This window comes from Ovis canadensis, chromosome 2 (genome assembly GCF_042477335.2).
Source record: "Ovis canadensis isolate MfBH-ARS-UI-01 breed Bighorn chromosome 2, ARS-UI_OviCan_v2, whole genome shotgun sequence".
Classification (NCBI taxonomy): Eukaryota; Metazoa; Chordata; class Mammalia; order Artiodactyla; family Bovidae; genus Ovis; species Ovis canadensis.
The window spans coordinates 12025498-12045204 of record NC_091246.1 but is presented as its reverse complement, the minus strand read 5'-3'; the positions used below and the strand labels follow the sequence as shown (position 1 = coordinate 12045204).

At 41.4% G+C, this 19707-nt stretch overlaps 1 protein-coding gene across 2 annotated transcripts in view; it reads right to left on the bottom strand.

The window, feature by feature from the left end:
• The window catches only part of PTGR1 (prostaglandin reductase 1), a 38931-nt gene that overhangs the window by 2928 nt on the left and 16296 nt on the right, over positions 1-19707 (bottom strand). For both annotated transcript variants that reach the window (XM_069575439.1, XM_069575438.1), the window contains exons 4-10: positions 17230-17275; positions 16245-16301; positions 13777-13944; positions 9646-9763; positions 6739-6894; positions 3239-3347; positions 778-896 (exon numbers count right to left, since the gene is read on the bottom strand). In XM_069575439.1, the coding sequence (XP_069431540.1) occupies positions 778-896; positions 3239-3347; positions 6739-6894; positions 9646-9763; positions 13777-13944; positions 16245-16301; positions 17230-17275 (773 nt within the window). The remainder of the gene's footprint in view (positions 1-777; positions 897-3238; positions 3348-6738; positions 6895-9645; positions 9764-13776; positions 13945-16244; positions 16302-17229; positions 17276-19707) is intronic.

Sequence of the window (19707 nt, the reverse complement as noted above, 5' to 3'; positions counted from 1 at the left end):
TCTCAACTGGAGACAGATAGTTGGGAGCGATCAGCATTTTGGTGATATTTAAGGCCAAGAGCCTGGATGAGATAACTAAGGGCTGAAGAGAGTGTGGACAGAGGTGAAAAGAGGCCCAGGGACCATGTATTGGAAAGCTCTGTTATTAATTTAGAGAGAAGAAAAGAAGCTAGTAGAGGAGTCTGAGAAGGACCAATACAGTGAGGAAAACCAAGAGCCGAGGGAAGCAAGGAGAGAGAGTGATGCCCTCTGTCACCACTCCCTACAGCCAAGTGATGCTAAGAATTGACCACGGGAGTTTACATGTGAGGCGCATTGGCAACCTTGACAAAAGCAGTGTTGGTGGAATGGCAACAGTGCAAAACATGACAGGCATGTTTAAGAAAGAGTGAAGAGGGACTTCCCTGGAGGACCAATGGTTAAGACGTTGCCTGCGCCAGTGCAAGCGATGCTGGTTTGATCCCTGGTTGGGGAGTTAAGATTCCACATGGCTCTCAGCCAAAAAAAAAAACAAAAACAAAACAAAAAACCCAGTATATTAAAAAAGAAAAAGCAATATCATAACAAATTCAATAAAGACTTTTAAAACAGCCCACATTAAAAAAAAAAATTTTTTTTAATGGAGAGGAACTGCAGACAGTGAGTGCAAACAAGACTTCCAGGTGTTTCGTTATAAAAGGGGGAGAGTGCAATGAACCCATATTCACAGTGGAAGCGAAACCTGAAACCCCCACAGGGAAGGGCATCTGATGTCACAATGGCTCCGGGGCCCCTCACCTCTGAGACCCACTTCAGCAAGTCTCTCAGAGCCTTCTGGCGGACTTCTCCTTGCCAGCGGTAGACGACGAAGCCTTGCAAGTGGAGTTCCTTAAAGATGATAATTTCCGGCGATGGGCCTGTGAAGAGGAGGGCACGTTTGAGCAGCAGGATGCAGGGAGGTGGCCATGATGAAAATGCGCATGGTACAAGGCATGTCAGCATTCCCCTAGTGCTCTCCTGCCTGTGTCCTCCACTCTTCCCGACCCACAGGGCTGCCCCCAAATCAACATGCACTCTGTGCAGGCAGAGTAACTGCCCCAAGACGTCCATGTCCTAGTTCCCAGAGCCTTTACTATGTGACCTTACATGGCAAAAGGGACTCTGCAGATAGGACCAAGTTAAGAATCTTTAGGTGGCGAAATTATTCTGTATTACATAGGTGGGCTCACATGAGAGTCCTTGTAAGGAAGAAAGGCATACAGGAAAATTAGAATCAAGAAAAAAAATATGTGATGATGGAAGCAGGGATCATAGAGATGGAGGGAGATTTGAAGAATCAGTGCTGCTGGCTTTGAAGATGGAAGAAGGGACCATGAGCTAAGAGATGCAGGTGGCCTCGAGAACTTAAAAAGGCAAGGAATCTGAGCCTTCAGAAGGAAAGTAGCCCTGCTAACCCATTTTGAGCTCCAGAACTGTAAGAATAAATTTGTGTTGTTTCAAGTCATTAAGTTTGTGGTAATAGACAGGACTGAGCACAACTCACAGCTGGAAGACTCGCCCCAGCTATATTTCTCTTGGGTTAAGGAGTGGAATCCTCATCTCCTCATCTTGGAAGAGGATGAAATACTATTCCTGGGATTGTCCATGCTACTGGGGATGTCGTTTCTTTATTGTGAGCAGAAAACAAATATGGCATGAAAGCCGGGGGAAACAATTACTTGTCTCTGAGCTCCCCTAATAGTGAAACGTGTTAGACTTCCTAGATATCACCGGCAGGCAGAATGTCACCTGCTTAAAGTGGAATGGACAATACCAGCTGACATCTCACAACCTGTCTGAACAGCTGAATTTCAAAAAGGCTAGATCAAGTTACTGTATCCAAAATATTTGGCTGTGGTCAGGAAAATGCACCCTGGAGCTCCGCTCAATTGGCAGGAGAAGGATTCCCCAGGATTCTAGCTTAGCATCAATTAGAAAAATATGGAGGAAAAAACTCTCTAATAAGATTCTCCAGTGCACTTGGAGTGTCCTCTTTGACCTTTCACAACCCAACAGGGAATCTACAAGTGATCCTTCCTCAGCCCCTTCGACTCCCACCCACCTGTCTCAGTACAGCCGAGGTGCTAACTAGCACAGCTAATTTCTTCCTCACGAGTGAAGCCCATCGTAGAAAGAATAACCCATTTATTTATGGTTGTCAGGAACCTGATGGTGATCTGGATGATTCCTTTTTGTTTTTCTCCTCCTCTTTTTTTTTTTTTTTTTTTGTGACCAGGTAAATCTGTAATCTCTTCAACAGCACAGAATCCTTGTAGCAGAAAGGGGTTCTGTATGAGGAATTCAGAAGATCAGCCTTTGTTTTGAGGCTGTCACTAATGCTTCCCTCGTGGCTCAGCTGGTAAAGAATCCACCTGCAATGCGAGAGCCCTGGGTTTGATCCCTGGGTTGGAAAGATCCCCTAGAGAAGGGAACAGGTACCCACTCCAGTATTCTGGCCTGGAGAATTCCATGGACTCTGTAGTCCATGGGGTCACAATGAGTTGGATGCAACTAAGTGACTTTCACTTTCTGTCACTAATAGGAAAGAGTCTCTGGTCCTTTTGCCCATTCATCTCCCCACCTTCAATAAGAGACCTGGGCCTGGAGGTGGGAGGGGGAGGTCTCAGCATAAGAGAGGAGAAGCAGGAGTAGACGGCATGGCAGGGCAGAGGAGAAGCAAAACAAGGACATTCTAGGAACGCAGAGAAAGGACACTCCTTTCCCTTTTAGTGGAAAGTGTCAGTGTGGTGAGGCTTGGCTGTTCTGCTGCTCCAGGAAGCTCTGCCCACTACTGTCTAAAGGAAATGGCAGCCCGTTTCCCCTGTACCCACATCAAGTCTACCCATCCCCAAACCTCCAGCACATCCCCAGTATCCTGAAGACCTCTAATATTTTACCCGTCAGACCAATGTGTTCTATTTCCAAATGAAATCATGACTTTTTACAACTTTGTAGAGAATAGTGGGTAAAAAAACTAAAACTTTTAATAACTCTGTTTTGTCCATATTTTTCAGATCCTGTTCTTTCTCTATGTCAAAATCCAATATAAGCTGACTTAGCCCAAATATACACAATTACGTATTTTTAGTTAATACCATTTAATCAAGAATAATAGGAAATCTTTTAAAATATTTCAGTAGTCACTGGCCTGTACCATATCTGTGAATCATCTCTCCCTCCCATCTTTCTACACCTCTGATCGTGTGCATGAACTCATTACCTGGGGGAAGTGGGCCGGTTCTGTTGTATACAGAGATGGCCCCACATATAGCAATTCTTCCAAATTTCTTCATCTGGGTGATAACAGCATTGGAAAACTCTCCACCCACCTAGCAGACAGGGAAACAAAACCCAAAACCTTTAAATAAACCCTACCAGATTCAGGGGAATCATTAAGTCACAATAATCATTTCACAATACTTGTTTTAGCAGCAATAACACTTATTAAGTTAGTACGGCAGGGCTGAAAACTGAATTTAGAAAAAGACTTTTTAGAAACTGGGCATTTTTATTTGACTGTAGGAACATAACTTATACATTTTGCTTTATTATATTTTGGGGTTTTCTTATCAGTTGAATAATCTCATTTTCCTTATCCAGAAGCATGGGAAAATAACTCAGAAGCCATATAAAGAACAAAGTTGGAGGACTCATAATTTCCGATCTCAAAATGTACTACAAAGCTATATTAATCAAGACAGGGTGAGAACAGAAACAGCTCAACAGTACTAAACTGAAAGTGCAAAAGTGAGCCCTCACATTTGTTGTCAATTGATTTCTGAGAAGAGCGCCAAAATAATTCAACAGGAGGAAAAACATCTTTTTAACAAATGGTGCAGAACAACTGTAGGCATCTACAAAGAAAAGAATGAAATCGGACTTCTTCCTTACAGGATACACAAAAAGTAACTTAAAATGTGTTATAGGCCTAAATGTAACAGCTAAAATGATTAAGCTCTTAGGTAAAAAAACATGAGTAAACCCTTTGTGACCTTGGATAAGGCGAAGCCTTCTTAAACATGACACCAAAAGCCCAAGCAACAGAATTTGGATGTCATCAAAATTTAAATACTTTTGTGCTTTCAGGACACCATCAAGAAAGTAAAAGAAAAAAAAAAAAACAACTTAAAAGCAACTTACAGAATAAGAGAAAATATTTGCAAACCATATACAGGAGGTATTTTAATTAAAAATATACTAATATATTCCATATTTGAGAGTTGGATTACTTGCTAAAATTTATTTATAACTCCAGAATCAATATTCAGAGCTTTCTCCGGTCATTCACAGACATAGTTCCCAGCTAAGGTCAAAAAAGGCCAAGGGTCTGCTTTCTTTTTTCAACTCTCATGCGGAGATTATCGGAAGATGAAGACAGTAGGGGGCAGTGTCGAGTGGTTCAAGAAGCTCCAGTTCTGGGGCCGGTTGGATGGGGTATGAATCTCAGCTGTGGGAGGGATTAGTTGTGGCAGAGACTCAGACAAGTTACTTAACACTTTTTAACCTCACTTAAAAAAAAGAAAGAAATAAAATAGAAGCTACGAGAAGTACTTAAGATTATAATCCATGTAAGATACGTGCATGTATGTGTATGCTTCCAGTTGGACCAATGGTTCAGTGTTTGTGGCAACTTTGTAGAATACAACAACCAGGAATACTGAGAATTGACTGTATCTGATAAGGGACTTGTATCCAGAATATATTAAAAAAACTGACAACTGATAACCCAACTGAAAGTTGGTGAAGGATTTAAGCAAACATTTCTTCAAAGAAGACATACAAATGGCCACTAAGCACATGAAAAGAAATTCAATATCATTAGCGACTGAAGAAATGCAAATTAAAACCTCAACAAATGATCACTCCAAACTCACTAGAATAGCCACAATCAAGATGACAGATAATAAATATGGTAAAGATTTGGGAAAATTGAAACCCTCATGATTGCTGGTGAGAATGTAAAATAGTGCAGCCATTTCGCAAAATAGCATGGCAGTTCCTCAATCACTGCAGATGGTGACTGCAGCCATGAAATTAAAAGACGCTTACTCCTTGGAAGAAAAGTTATGACCAACCTAGATAGCATATTCAAAAGCAGAGACATTACTTTGCCAACAAAGGTCCGTCTAGTCAAAGCTATGGTTTTTCCAGTAGTCGTGTATGGATGTGAGAGTTGGACTATAAAGAAAGCTGAGTGCTGAAGAATTGATGCTTTTGAACTGTGGTGCTGGAGAAGTCTCTTGAGAGTCCCTTGGACTGCAAGGAGATCCAACCAGTCCATCCTAAAGGAAATCAGTCCTGAGTATTCATTGGAAGGACTGATGCTGAAGCTGAAACTCCAATACTTTGGCCACCTGATGCAAAGAACTGACTCGTTGGAAAAGACCCTGATACTGGGAAAGATTGAAGGTGGGAGAAGGGGACGACAGAGGATGAGATGGTTGGATGGCATCACCGACTCAAAGGACATGAGTTTGAGTAAACTCCAGAGTTGGTGATGGACAGGGAGGCCTGGCGTGCTGCAGTCCATCAGGTAGCAAAGGGTTGGACATGACTGAGCGGCTGAACTGAACTGATGGCAGTTCCTCAAAATGTTAAACGTGGTGATACCATATGACCTGACAATTCTACTTGTAGTCAAGAGAAATGAACATTTATATCCACACAAAAACTGCATATGAATGATCAAAATAACCTTATACTTAATAGCCAAGTGTGAATGACTCATCTGCCGTTCTACTGATGGATGATTGATAAAACGTGGTGTATCCATACAATGGAATATTTTTGGCCATAAAAAGCAATGAAGCAACACTGAAAATCAACTACATTTCAATAAAAAAATGTATAAAAAGGAATGAAATACTGATAAACAGGCTACAACATGGCTGGATTTTGAAAACATGTGAAGTGTAAGAAGCCAGTCACCAAAGATCACTTTAGGGGGACTGACTGCTACTGAGCACAGCATTTCTTTTTGGAGTGATGAAAATGTTCTAAAATTGTGCAGAGTTGTACAATTCTGTGAATACACTAAAAATTATCAAGTCTTATACTTTAAATGGGTAAATTATATCTCAATAAAGCTGTTTTTTATTTTTGTTGTTGTTACATGCCTTCAAAAATTTTTTTTAATTATTTATTTATTTGGCTGGACTGGGTGTTAGTTATGGCATGTGGGATCTTTAGTGGTGGCATGTGAACTCTTATTTGTGGGGTCTAATTCCCTGACCAGGAATCAAACCCAGGCCCCTTGCACTGGGTACAGGGAGTCTTTGCCATTGAGCCACCAGGAAAGTCCCAATAAAGCTGTTTTTTTTTTTTTTTTTTTTAAGAAAAGGGCATATGGGCTTTCCGCATGTATTTTTAGATGGAAACTCTAGAAGTAGATCCCCTGGAGAAGTCAATGGCACCCCACTCCAGTAATCTTGCCTGGAAAATCCCGTGGACGGAGGAGCCTGGTGGGCTGCAGTCCATGGGGTCGCTAAGAGTCGGACATGACTAAGCGACTTCACTTTCATTTTTCACTTTCACGCATTGGGGAAGGAAATAGCAACCCACTCCAGTGTTTTTGCCTGGAGAATCCCAGGGACAGGGGAGCCTGGTGGGCCGCCATCTATGGGGTCGCACAGAGTCGGACATGACTGATGCGACTTAGCAGCAGCATAGTACTTTGTTACTTTGTTAGTAAGTCAGATAGTAAGTCTAATTTGTACTTACATTATCAAAATAACAATCATAACCCTCGGGAGCAGCTACTTTCAGAGCTTCTTCCAAAGACTTTACTGTTTTGTAGTTAAAGGCAACATCAAATCCATGCTTTTTAAGCCAAGCAACTTTTTCATCAGACCCTGCTGTTCCAACAACTTTGCAGCCCTAAATGGGGAGAAAAATGGTAACCATTTATAAACCACAACCAGGGCCAACTATATCCTCCTAGACTGGAAAGGCCAGGTTCCCCCAGAACACCCTCCTAGGTACTGAGTCACATATATAATGGGTCAATAGAACCTGGAGGTGAGATTAGTCCCTAAACTAGCCTATGATACAACCCAAATGTAACTTCAGCTTGCCTCTGCCCACCCAACAGATCCGTCCTACGTTTAGGTGGTTGGCAGCTCTTTTCAACCTGCTGGCTTGACAGCTTACTCATCTGACTCTCCTGTTTCTTCATGTTGGGGCTTCTTGCTTGCAGTGACTTCCATGCTACCTCTTGGTGCAGTGGCACTTTGGATGGTAATTTTGGCTCAAGCCTGTAACTCTCACATCATAGAGAGACCTCTTGGTAACTGCCCCATATTCTGTGATTTAGCCCAAAGCGTTGGACTAGATGCTGCCTAATGATAGAGGAAGCAGAGTGCATTCAGCTTGAGAATAGAGATTGTATTGGTAGAAAGTTCTATTCTGAATGCATCGTGAAGACCAGAATATCAGCCTCTGTTCACTTTCACCTGGACTGGGTACATACACGTATGTATCTGCACAAACAGCTGCCATATAGTTTTTCCACTCATTCCTGATTCAAGAAGAAATGATTTTGCGCAGTCTCTATCCTTGGTCCTTGTTCCTTCTAAACATACACTCTCATGACAAGACAGTGCACTAAGTCGTGTCCGATTCTTGTGACCCCATGGACTGCAGCCCACCAGGCTCTTCCATCCATGGGATTCTCCAGGCAAGAGTACTGGAGTGGGGTGCCATTTCCTTCTCCAGGGGATTTTCCAGACCCAGGATTGAACCCAGGTCTCTACGATGATCTCATTTACTCTTACCACCTCACTGCTACCTTCCTGCAGATGATTCCCTTGTCTCTTAACTCTAGCCAGGCCTCTACCCTAGTTCCAAATCAGTATTTCTGAAGACCTCTACTAATCTACACTTGGATAGCCCGTGGAGCCTCGTAATCAGTGTGTCTGAAGTGGAATGTATTTTTTCCCTTGCTTCTTACCTGGTGTTCCTCCTCTGTTCTCTATTATAGTAAGTGATACTCAGTTACCCAGTTAACCAGACCTGAAACACATGGGTCGTAGGAGATGCTTGCTTTCTGCCCTCTTCTAGCCACATCCAATCACCAGGTTTTATTATTTTTCACCAAATATCCTTAAAAGCTACTTCTGACTTTCTGTCTTCACTGTCAGTCTATCATAATTTTCATCTGGATTATTGTAAGAGCCTCCTATTTGACTTCTTGTTCCTAGCATCATGTCCCTATGAACTGTTCTCCAAAGGCCAAGGTGATTTCTCTAAAATGAAGGGTTAAGCATGTCACTCTTCTAAGGATTAAGCACCGACTTCTCAGCATAGCAGTCGCTAGTGAAGCTTCTGAAAGAACAGGTTTAAAGATAAGTCCTATCAAACTTTTGAAATAAAAATTCCTTTAAAAAAATTATTTTTTTAACCATACCATGTGGCGTGAGGGCTCATACTTCCCTGACCAGGGACTGAAGCTGCATCCTCAGCAGAGAAAGCAGAGTCCTAACCATAAGGCCATCAGGGAGTTCCCCCCCACCCCCTCAAAAAATCCCTTAAAATTTTAATAAAACATTTAAAATTTGAATTTTGGAAATATTACTAATTCATTTTATAAGTCTAGTGTAACCCAAAGCTAAACACTGATATGTTCCAAACTTTAAACCAAACTCACCTATGAATATAGATGCAAAAATTCTATGTATAATGTTATTAGATCAATTCCAAAAGTATAAATTTGATATATACCATAGGTAAATAAAGATTATTCCAGAATGCTATTATGGCTTCAGATTAGGAAACTAACATAGTTCTTTAACTTCAAAGTATGATAAAATTCAACATTTATTCTTATTTATTTACTTATTTAAATAAATTCCTGCAACCACTATGATAGCCTTATCTATTTGTATTCCAAGTGCCCATCAGCACTGGATACCAGCCTGAACACTTGGCTGTTGGTCATAGCCCTGTATTCATCTGTATTCTCTCCAACTCTTTCACTAGAAACCAGGCCCTGAAACTAGGTCCTACATCCACCCTCTGGCAAAGGATCAACCAAACCAGATCACCTTGGGACATTTCTATAACGTGGTACATCCTGACCACATCTGAGCTGCCTGATGTCTTGTACTCCCACCATCAGATCAGATCTCTTGAGCACAAACACCTGTCCATATCAGAGCCAGTGTTTCCAAGGCCTGGGTGCCTCCCATGAGTTAGTTCCCAAGCTAGGGCCCCACTGCTCTGGGCTGACTGCACTAAGCTTTGAAATGGGGCCATAGGGGCAATGACTCTTGGTTGGCTGATCAAGTCCCTTCTTCAGTTGTTTGGGGCAGTCACAAAGAAAGGAGATTAAGCTGTAACAAGAAACATTCAGTAAAAACTACGAGAATAGTTCACAAACTCACTACTGTAGCAGAGTCCATTCCTGACGCAATACCTGCAGTGTTATCAAATAACAACATTCAGGTCATCATTGCTGCACCATTTTCCCTGTTCCCCCCATTTCTCAGTCATTCCCAATATCCAACTTCTACAAGAGGTCAACTAGACCAAACTCCTGGAGATGAGGCAAGGTCTGCTGTGTCCACTGCTACATTCCCAGTGCACACTGTGGGTGTCAAGCGAGTGGTTGTTATGGAGAAAGCCACTTACCTTGAGCTTAGCGATCTGCCCCACAACAGAGCCCACTGCCCCGGCTGCCGCACTAATCAGCACTGTTTCTCCACCCTTCACTCCACAGATGTCAAACAGGCCAAAGTAGGCTGTTAGGCTGAGGGAAGAAAAGCAAGACTATGTGGATAAATTTGTTTCTTTCCTCTGTATCTCATTTATTTATCCCTGAAGACCTTCTCAGAAGCCCAATGCCATGGGTCCAGGTAAAAGACAGAAAATATAGGAAATGGATAGTACCAGCTACCAATAGTCCACTTCCTCCTTCTTTACCTCTAGGAGAGGAACAAAGATGATGGGAACTATGGATGCAACAGTGAGGTGGCTCAAAAAGAGCACTGTCTTGTCCATCCCCAGGTCAGGTTTCAAGGGTGAAGGAAAATTGGTTCCCCTTAAACCTTAGGGATCCTAGAACAGACAGCTTATGCCTCATTCCCATGTAAGTTCTAGGGAGACGATGAGCTTTATGGGGAAAGCCTCCATGTCGTCATGGCGCCCTAGTCCCAGAGCAGAGATGACTGTGTGTGGATGGTATCTAGGCCTGAGGGGTCAGGGAGAAACACATTGAGTTTCCCATGCTCTGAAGTGTGAGGAAGAACTCCTACAGTTCCCCCATCTTGTTTGAAGTGACATGCCAAGGTCACCTGGCAGGGAAAGAACTAGTGGGCCTGCAAAGACGCAGCTCAGACAGCACCAATGGGGACGAGGTGAGGAAACCACCATGCCTCAGTAGAGTCCCAGCTCAGAAGGGACGTGGCTGAGGACTCAGTTGGAAAAATTACGCTTTGAAGTCTCAAAGCATAAGACTTATGACCAGCATAAGGCTAAGACAGATCAAGAGCGAGAAGTTGTCCCCACCGCTACTAGCACTGGGTTTGTGTTAGCCCCGGGAGCCTTGCACCTACCCTAGGGAGAAGACAAAGGAAATTGTAGTATGATCCTGAAATGATGTGAGAAATCACTGGTCTGACTAAGATTTTACTGTATCAGCTGGAGATAGAAATGAAACACAGGAATAGAAAATTTTTAAGTTCTATTTTTGTACCCCTGAGTCTGAGCCCATGAAACCTGTTCCATCATGGTGATTGTGGAGCCACTGGCAAAATTTCAGACAGATTCTTAGAAAGTTATTTCTGTGTAAAACAAAGCTACACACTGGCATAACTTAAGCTTACTCAGCCTCTGATTACATTTGAGGGCCAGATACAGTTGGGCATTGAAGAGAAAGCAAAGAAGGCAGACAGCACTTTTTCTGAGGACCCAAATATCTAAAGTCCCCTTGACCCAGTGCTTTTCAAAAGATAGATAGAACAACCATCTGCCTCAGAATCAACTGAAGTTTTATTAAAAATTTAGATTCCCAGTCCCACTGATTTCCGGGATATGGAAATCTGAATTTAATAGGACTCTAGGTAATTCTTATGAATGCATGCAACGGGGAACCACTACCTTAATGGACGCTGATTCCAGAGTGTATGGATAAGTTAGCCTAACTCCCAGAAAGAAGCAGAAGGTATATTTCAGATAGGGTCATGCCACCCGCAACAATCCTTAGGCCCCCCTCCCCCAATATCCCTTCTAGATATTTGCAAAATCAGCCTTTAATTAGATATACTGTCTTAAGACATACAAGGTCTTTCCCAAACATCGTCTTTTAAAAGTAAACTGGAGAACTTCCCTGGTGTGGCAGTGAATAAGTATCCACCTGCCAGTGCAAGGGACATGAGTTCAATGCCTGGTCTGGAAAGATTCCACATGCTGCAGAGCAAGTAAGCCTGCGCGCCACAGTTACTGAAGCCCATGTGCCACAGTTACTGAAGCCCATGCACTCTGGGGCCTATGAGCCTCAACAAGTGAGGCTCGTGTGCCTAGAGCCTGTGCCTCACAACAGGAAACGCCACTGCAGTGAGAAGCCCATGCACCACAAGGGACAGCAGTCTCCACTTGCTGCAACTGGAGAAAGCCTGAGGGCAGCAACAGAGACCCAGCACAAACCACCCCCGCCCCAGAATTAATTTAAAAGTAATAAAAAATAAAAGAAAACTGGAGATAACATGGAGAAGCCAACAATAAAGAAATCCTATAGGGAAAATTTACGGTATGCTTTGGATGAAGGGTGACTGGATAGAATCAACATGTTGGAGAGAGAAGCACTTAAACTCAGCCGAAGAGGAAGACAGAGGTCCCATTGACAGAAATAATGCAATACTTTGGGAGGATGTGAAATCTTTGGAGCCTGGACAGCTGAAAGTCCCTAGGTTTCAAAGTTCAACTTCTTTCATAGATTAGCGGAAGCTCCTGGATTCTGGAAATGTTGACCCATCCTGTTGGTAAGCAGCTCATCTAGGCAAAAATTCTCAAAGAATGGGTGATGTATTGCTAGGGGAGGCTAGAAATGTGACTTGTATAACCCCCTCCCACTCAGTCTTTGAGAACCACTGTATGAAGTTGATTGGAGTAAAAACATACTCCTTAAGGGCTTGGAACAGGTGAATGAGAAATATACCCACAAGTGAATAAATTGTCTTCTGTTTTAGAATTCAAATCTCCTAATATTTTACAAATTACTTTCTCTCCAACTAGGTCATGGGAGACTGACCCTGTGGTTTCCTCGTGTCTGCCCTCACCCCTGTGCTCCTACCCCTGGGTCACAATTTAGAGAGAAGGATGGGTGGAATAACAAGGTGAGAGGAAGTGCTGTCACTGTAGAGGGTACAGGCCAGGCAGGAAAGATTGAGAAGGGCTATCATTCTGTTTAGTGCCCGCTATTTGCATGTAAGAAGGCATTGCTAAGTCACTTCGGTAGGGTCTGACTCTTTGCAGCCCCATGGACTATAGCCCACCAGACTCCTCTGTCCATGGGATTCTCCAGGCAAGAATAGTAGAGTGGGTTGCCATGCCCACCTCCGGGAATCTTCCTGAACCAGGGATCAAACCTGGTTCTCTTAAATCTCCTGCATTGGCAGGTGGGTTCTTTACCACTAGCACCACCTGGGAGGCCCAAGAAGGCATTGGTGCTGCTGCTGCTGCTGCCACTAAGTCGCGTCAGTTGCGTCCAACTCTGTGCGACCCCACAGATGGCAGCCCACCAGGCTCCCTTGTCCCTGGGATTCTCTAGGCAAGAACACTGGAGTGGGTTGCCATTTCCTTCTCCACTGCATGAAAGTGAAAAGTGAAAGTGAAGTCGCTCAGTCGTGTCTGACTCTAAGCATCCTCTAATCTCACAATGTTGTCTCTTGACTGTGGTACTTCTGAGGAGTTCAAATTCTGAGTGTTACATGAACTTGAGATGTAAGGGATAGGTTATGCAGGAGGCTGATTCATTCAATGAAATGAATAATATTTCATCCTCTAGAAGTCCTCCAAAAGGTTAAAAAGGAGGGCAGAAGAGTGGGAAGAAGGAAAGAAGGAAGAAAAGGATCACATAACTTAGAGAAACTCTGCAGCCTAAAAAAGTTTTGGAGACTCTGAAAGGAATTCTGTCAACCTTACTTCTCCAGGGCATGAGAAGAACCTTGAGGTGCAGAGAGCAGCTGGGGCCTGGAGAGGAGACACAGGATGAACTGCTCAGGAGTCTTCCTGAAGGCCAGGCCAAGAGACACTGGGCTATTTTAAAGCTATCCACCCTGAGTGACTGTACAACTACTGTGATTCATCTCAGATATTAAATTTCAGATGCCCTGACACCTCTGGAAACTCAGATGTTGAAAGGTGGTGAGGAATCAGAGGTGATACAGAAAGGCCAAGGTACATTGAACTCTCTCTCCCTTTTAAGTTCTGAAACAGAGGCAGATGAGTGAGGGGTGAAGGAAGACCTTTCCAGGGACTGAAAGAGCTGGTTTCTTTGTGTCACCACTTGCCGGAGGCTTGAGAGGGACCGTGCCCCCTGCTGTTCCTCACTGTCACTTCCTCCTTGTACCTGAGCCCGCCTCTCTCCCCTTCAGCCCCAAAGCGAATTCCAGCCCCTCTTCTTCCCTTCTTAGTCCCATCATCCTCTCTAATCCACTCCTGAGCTTAGAATGCCTCTTCTTGTTAATCAAGCTCTGGACCAACCATTTTGGGAAACCAAAACGTCAGGGATTCAAACGAGTGAAATATACCCATGAAACTCACCCGGGCATGCCAACTGTTCCCAGAGCCAGAGACAGTGGTAATGTGTCTGGCCACTCTGCAAGCACCTTTTCCAGTTTTTCCCCATTAGAAATGGAATGCGTTGTCCAGCCAGAAGGAGCCACCACAATAGTTCCTGGTGGGAAAGCTGCATTTTTACTTTCCACAACTCTGAAAGAGAAAGCACATTCAGATGCATGAGACCCCTTTCCTTTCAAGGGAGTTTGGATGCTGCACCGTTAGTGTCCACAAAGGGGCACTGAGCTCGATAGTCCTTGATCAAATACCCTGCCACATCTCTCCATTAGAATAGCCACTGGTCTTTCCTAGAGAAAAAAATATGGGCCATCAGAGAGGAATTCTCAACTGGTCCAGCATCTGTCCCTGTCATCACTCACTCCTCTCTAAGCAAGAGAAGTTCATCCTCCGGCTCAAGGTGACCTGGACATCAGCCTCTTCTCTTCTTCAGAGGCTGCCCTTCATCTCTTAGCCCTTCCTCTCTCTTCAGTCCTCAGCATTTCCTCTCTCACTGTCCCTCTCCCTCAGCATGGAAGTATGATCTACGTCACTATCGTTCAATCTCATCCTATATGAAGAAACCTGTTAATAGGCCATGAGACAAAAATGGATAAATAAAGAGATACATACCTTGTGCTTGGAGAGAAATATTGTAAATAAATCAGTTTCCCCTAAATGAATCTATTAAGCCATTGAAATCCCAATAAAAATCCAAATAGGATTTCAATAAATGATATTATAACTTGCCGGTCATTTGAAGTATAAACACTTTAGTCCTTGCTCCAAAATAAAAATTAAATGTCTAGAAGATAAAACATAACATACCAGAAGAAAAAGTGAATAAATATTCTAGCAATTTTGGAGGGAAGAATGCCATTCTAATCATGAAATTTTATCAGCTATGACTGGACACAAAAGAAAGGCCCAAATGTTTTCAGTACTAATATTTGTAACACATAAAAAGTTTTACAGATCAATTTAAAAGATGAAAAGACTTAAAAGAAAAAGGCAAATGACATGAACAGATAATTCACAGAAGAAAATCATTAATTTTCAAAGAGAATGTCAACATCATTAATAATGAAAGAAATGCAAATTAAATTAAACATCGAATAAGCAAGATCAGTTAAGTATCATTTATTCACCTCAGATTGCCAAGTGATAGTTAGCAATGATCATATAGTCACCAAGGAAATAGGTTCTTTAAGACACTCTTGGTAGGAAGGTATATAATTTTTTTGAAGTGAAATCTGTCGTTATCTCTTCAAATTAAAATGTACATCTTCTTTGACCTAGAATTTACACTTCTGGGGATTCAACGTAAAGCAATAGTCATCCAGGTAGGCAAAGAATACAGAGACATACTCAGATCGATGTATGCATATTCCTTGCAGAACTAGGGAGTAGATAAGTTAAATGTCAGGTACCAATGGAAAGGGCTTCTCAGGTGGCTCAGAAGTAAAGAGTCTGCCTGCCAGTGCAAGAGATGCAGTTCTGACACCTGATCTGGGAAGATCCCCTGCAGTAGGAAATGGCAACCCACTCCAGTATTCTTACCTGAGAACCCACGGACAGAAGAACCAGGAGGACTACAACCCATGGGGGTTGCAAAGAGTAGGAGTTAGTGACTGAACAACAATAAAAACAGTGGAGTAATCTGCAAGCCTTTAAGAGGTAAGTGGTATATTTATACACTGTCAACAAAAGAGAGCCATCACATATTGAGGAAAAGCAATTTGCTGAAGGGCTTTTAATCCCCTTAAAGATTATAAATATTAGTACATGTACTGAACAATTTTTGAAATAATAATATATTAACGACAGTCATCTCTAAGGTTCAGATGATGGGGGAACTTTCAGTTTCCAATATATACATTTTTATCTTATTTGAATTTTTATAATAATCAGGAACTGCATGAATACACTTTTTTTTTAGTACTTAAAAGTAAGGATAGCAAAGCTAAGTTGCAATGATAAGAATTTCACCTTCTTCCCTCCCTTACTTTCTTTCTCCAAGAAAGGGAAGTCGCTCAGTCATGTCCAGCTCTCTGAGACCCCGTGGACTGTAGCCTCCCAGTGTCCTCCATCCATGGGATTTTCCAGGCAAGAATACTGGAGTGGGTTGCCATTTCCTTCTCCAGGGGATCTTCCCAACCCAGGGATCGAACCCACGTGTCCTTCATTGCAGGCAGATGCTTTACCATCTGAGCCACCAGGGAAGCCCTCAAAAGTAAGGATAGCAAAGCTAAGTTGCAATGATAAGAATTTCACCTTCTTCCCTCCCCATCAGCTAGTCAGGAAAAGGACAGATTTCCCAAGTAATTTCCGAGGTTGAACAGTGAGTGACCCGCGCAACCTGAAGAAATTGTAGGAGTGATGGACAGAAACAGGGCCCAGCAGGAGGTAAAGGGGAGACATATTTTCCAAACACTAGGACAAAAGGATATCACTACCTGGCCACTTGCTCTCCCATCATCATGTCACCCTCCTTCAAGCTTTTTGCCATAATTCTGAAACAAAACAAAACCATTCTTAATATATAGGAGCATCTGGGAGAAAATGGTCTTAAGTTTCAAGCCAAATGGAAAACCACTAGGGAAGTGTATATAAAACTGAAACCCAGCCACATGAGGGCAGTACAACTGGGTGGAATGGGGGAGGAAATCTGTTACAGACAGTTTTGATCTGGTAGGATTTTTCTATGAAATGAACATGAGAATCTTACCATCATGCTCAATTGTGGCTGAATTTCTACCAATGACTTTGAAAACATAACCCAGGTACCACTGGGCACTTGTGACCCAAAACACTAGACATGCAAAAAGAAATGCTAATTAATATCTGGAAATACATTTTTCACTTTAGATTTGAATCTCTATCAATCAACTGTGAAAAAAAATATTTAAAAGAATGATGACTGCATTGTTCACCTAGGCAAAAAGTTATTGAGTCAGTGGCCAATGAAAGCTTTTATCCCCTCCCCACCCCGAATTGCTTACTAAGTACACACAGTTTAGTCAGCTGCGGATTACCTAAATTACAAGAATATATGTAAAGGAAAGGCAAGAAAATCTAATTTTAGTCTCAGCCATCTTCCTCTACCCAAATTATTTGCCAACAGTGACATGGAGAAACTGGAGTTTGGCTTATTTCTTCTTTTAGTGTTTTGGGAAGCAATTCTGATGAATGATGAGGGGCAAATTGAACACCATAAGATAGGGGATGCTTGTAAAATAAAGGGGCCAGTGTTGTCTACCACCATTCTGCGCAGACTTTTGCCTGAAAAAGATGAGCATCTGTGAATCCCATCACTAACATCATACTCTGAGAAATGGGGAAGTGACAGTGTTTTGAATCAGCTGGATTATTCTAAAATATTGCCCATGGCAAGGTAGTATCTGATGCACAACATAAGAATTTTCCAGAGGAAAATAATACCTCATGTAAGGATCCACAGTGAAGTACAAAGCTTCCAGCAGGACCTCTGCAAAATAAAGCATTCCACAGCAATTAGAAACCTTGGCCTTGTGCCTTATCTCTGGCCTTCTCAAAGAACAAAGACAGTCTTTCTGCTTCAGGCTTATGCTCTCATCTGTGCTTTCTGGATGTTTTCTTGTTTGTTTTTTGTTTTAGAATTAATTTTGAACATTTATTCTTATCATTACAGTTTTATATATAAAGACATCAGACATAAAAGTAAACATTGGGAAGCACACATATATTTCCATTCTGAAAGAAGTCATGTTATATTTACAGAAAAAAATGCAGCAAATATTAAGGTATTCAAAGTAATTTTTTGACAATTCAGATGTGGCATACTTACAACAAAAGTATAAGTTTTAAAATAATTAAATAATTTTCATAGAATTTTGAAAGTACTGAGATAAAGAGACCCTGAAACTCACAAGAACATTGTCCTATGCTATTGAATACAAAGGTAATTCTATAAAAAGTCCCAAAATGAAGCTAATATTTTTCCACTCTGAAGTATATTAAATTACCATACCAAAATATTAAAATGAACATGCAATGTGGAAGCTGTACCAAAGAAAACAGCATGAAAGTCCTGAATATTGACAACTGTCTGCACAATATGTCTTAGGTGTGTTCATGGAAAATGAGCTTTCTAAAAGAGCCGATGTAATGGATATATCTGCAGAGAAAGAGAATAAAGCCTTTTCATTCCATCATTTTCAAATGTAACTGCGAAAAAGAAAAAAAATCTAATATAAGTTTTTAAAGTATTAGCTTATGAATAAAAATGGGGAGTGGTGCATTCTTCATGCATTTGGATTTTTAAACTGATGCTATGATCATTGTAGTAAAATAGATAGCAACTTCTAGACCCCAAAACTGTAGTAAGAAATCCACTCCCTCTTTCTCTTTCTCAAACAAGAAGTCATCTTCTTGTACTATAACGTGGCAAAAAATCATAAAAACAGCAGCGTGTGAAATTCAAGACTATTTTCTTAAAGCAAACTTTCAAGACTGAACCATAAGAACACTGCTTGGTCGTACCGGTCTATTATTCAACTCCTGAAAATAATGACTTTTTAGAGAGGTGCTTATATTTATGATATCCCCCATTATACTCAAATTTGTGTTTTAAAACATATATTGAGGAGCTTCCGTGGCAGTCTAGTTAAGACTTAACCTTCCAAAGCAGGGGGCTAAGATCCCATATGCTTTGGGGCCAAAAAACCAAAACATAAAACAGAGGCAATAATGTAACAAATTCAACAAAAGACTTTAAAATTGGTCCACATTAAAAAAAAAAACTTTTAAAAAGACACATTTAAAATATAAATATTACACAGATAGTAGAATAACAGTATTCCAGTATCTCTAACACAAAATGGTATGTTATTTAGCACGTTAACCTATGCTACTGACAATTAATTTTATCCCAATTGTATAAAACCCATCATATAGGACTTTTGAGTATATTAATCTCAAAACATTCCTAAACAAGATGAAAAACACAGACACTTGAATATAGATTATTAGTGACAAAAAGCAGAGACTACGATCATTGACTAAGGGTCTTTACATATAAACTTGAGGTCCTAAAAAAAAAACTTGAGGTCCTTACATATAAATTTGAGGTCTTTCACTGATCCAAATATAGAAATAAGAGCCGAAGAGCTGACACACTGGAAAAGACCCTGATGCTGGGAAAGACGGAGGGCAAAAGAAGCAGGTGACAGAGGATGAGATGGTTGGATGGCATCACTGACCCAATGGACATGAATTTGAGCAAACTCCAGGAGTCTTTACATATAAACTTGAGGTCTTTCACTTACCTGAACATGGAAGTAAGGACTATTTTACGAACCTTTGACAAGAAAATCAAATCTCCAAGAAATTTCACAGCAAAGAATTTTCACAAAATGCTGTACATCTTGACTACAGTTTTACAAATGTCCGAGTTATAGCTATTTGAATTCTAATTCTCCCCCTTTCTCTACCCCAGTATAACCCACAACCCTTACTGATAGTCCAATAATATCTACTATGCAAAACTCACTGCTCACCTTGAGATTCAGAACATCAAAAATGGTTATAATTTCAAAATTGTCCAATTTATAGTGTATATTTTACAGCGCCACAGATGATGTCAAGAGTTTAGATATCTCTGGCACTATTTCATTCAATAATATTAACCAATAAGAATGTGTAGAATTTGACCATCTCATTGGAAGTCACAGCAGCACTTAAAAAATAACCAAAATACTTAAGAAGCATTTTCATGTTTTAAATTGTGAAACATTTAAACTGTCAAATTCACTAGGAAAAAAATGTCACACACACACTTTTATCACCCCGTGAGAACAAAGCATCAGACAGTTGCTCCTGAGACACATTAGGGCTTTTTTCTTTTCTTTTTAAAAGAAACTGTTACTGAGCCCAAGCTCG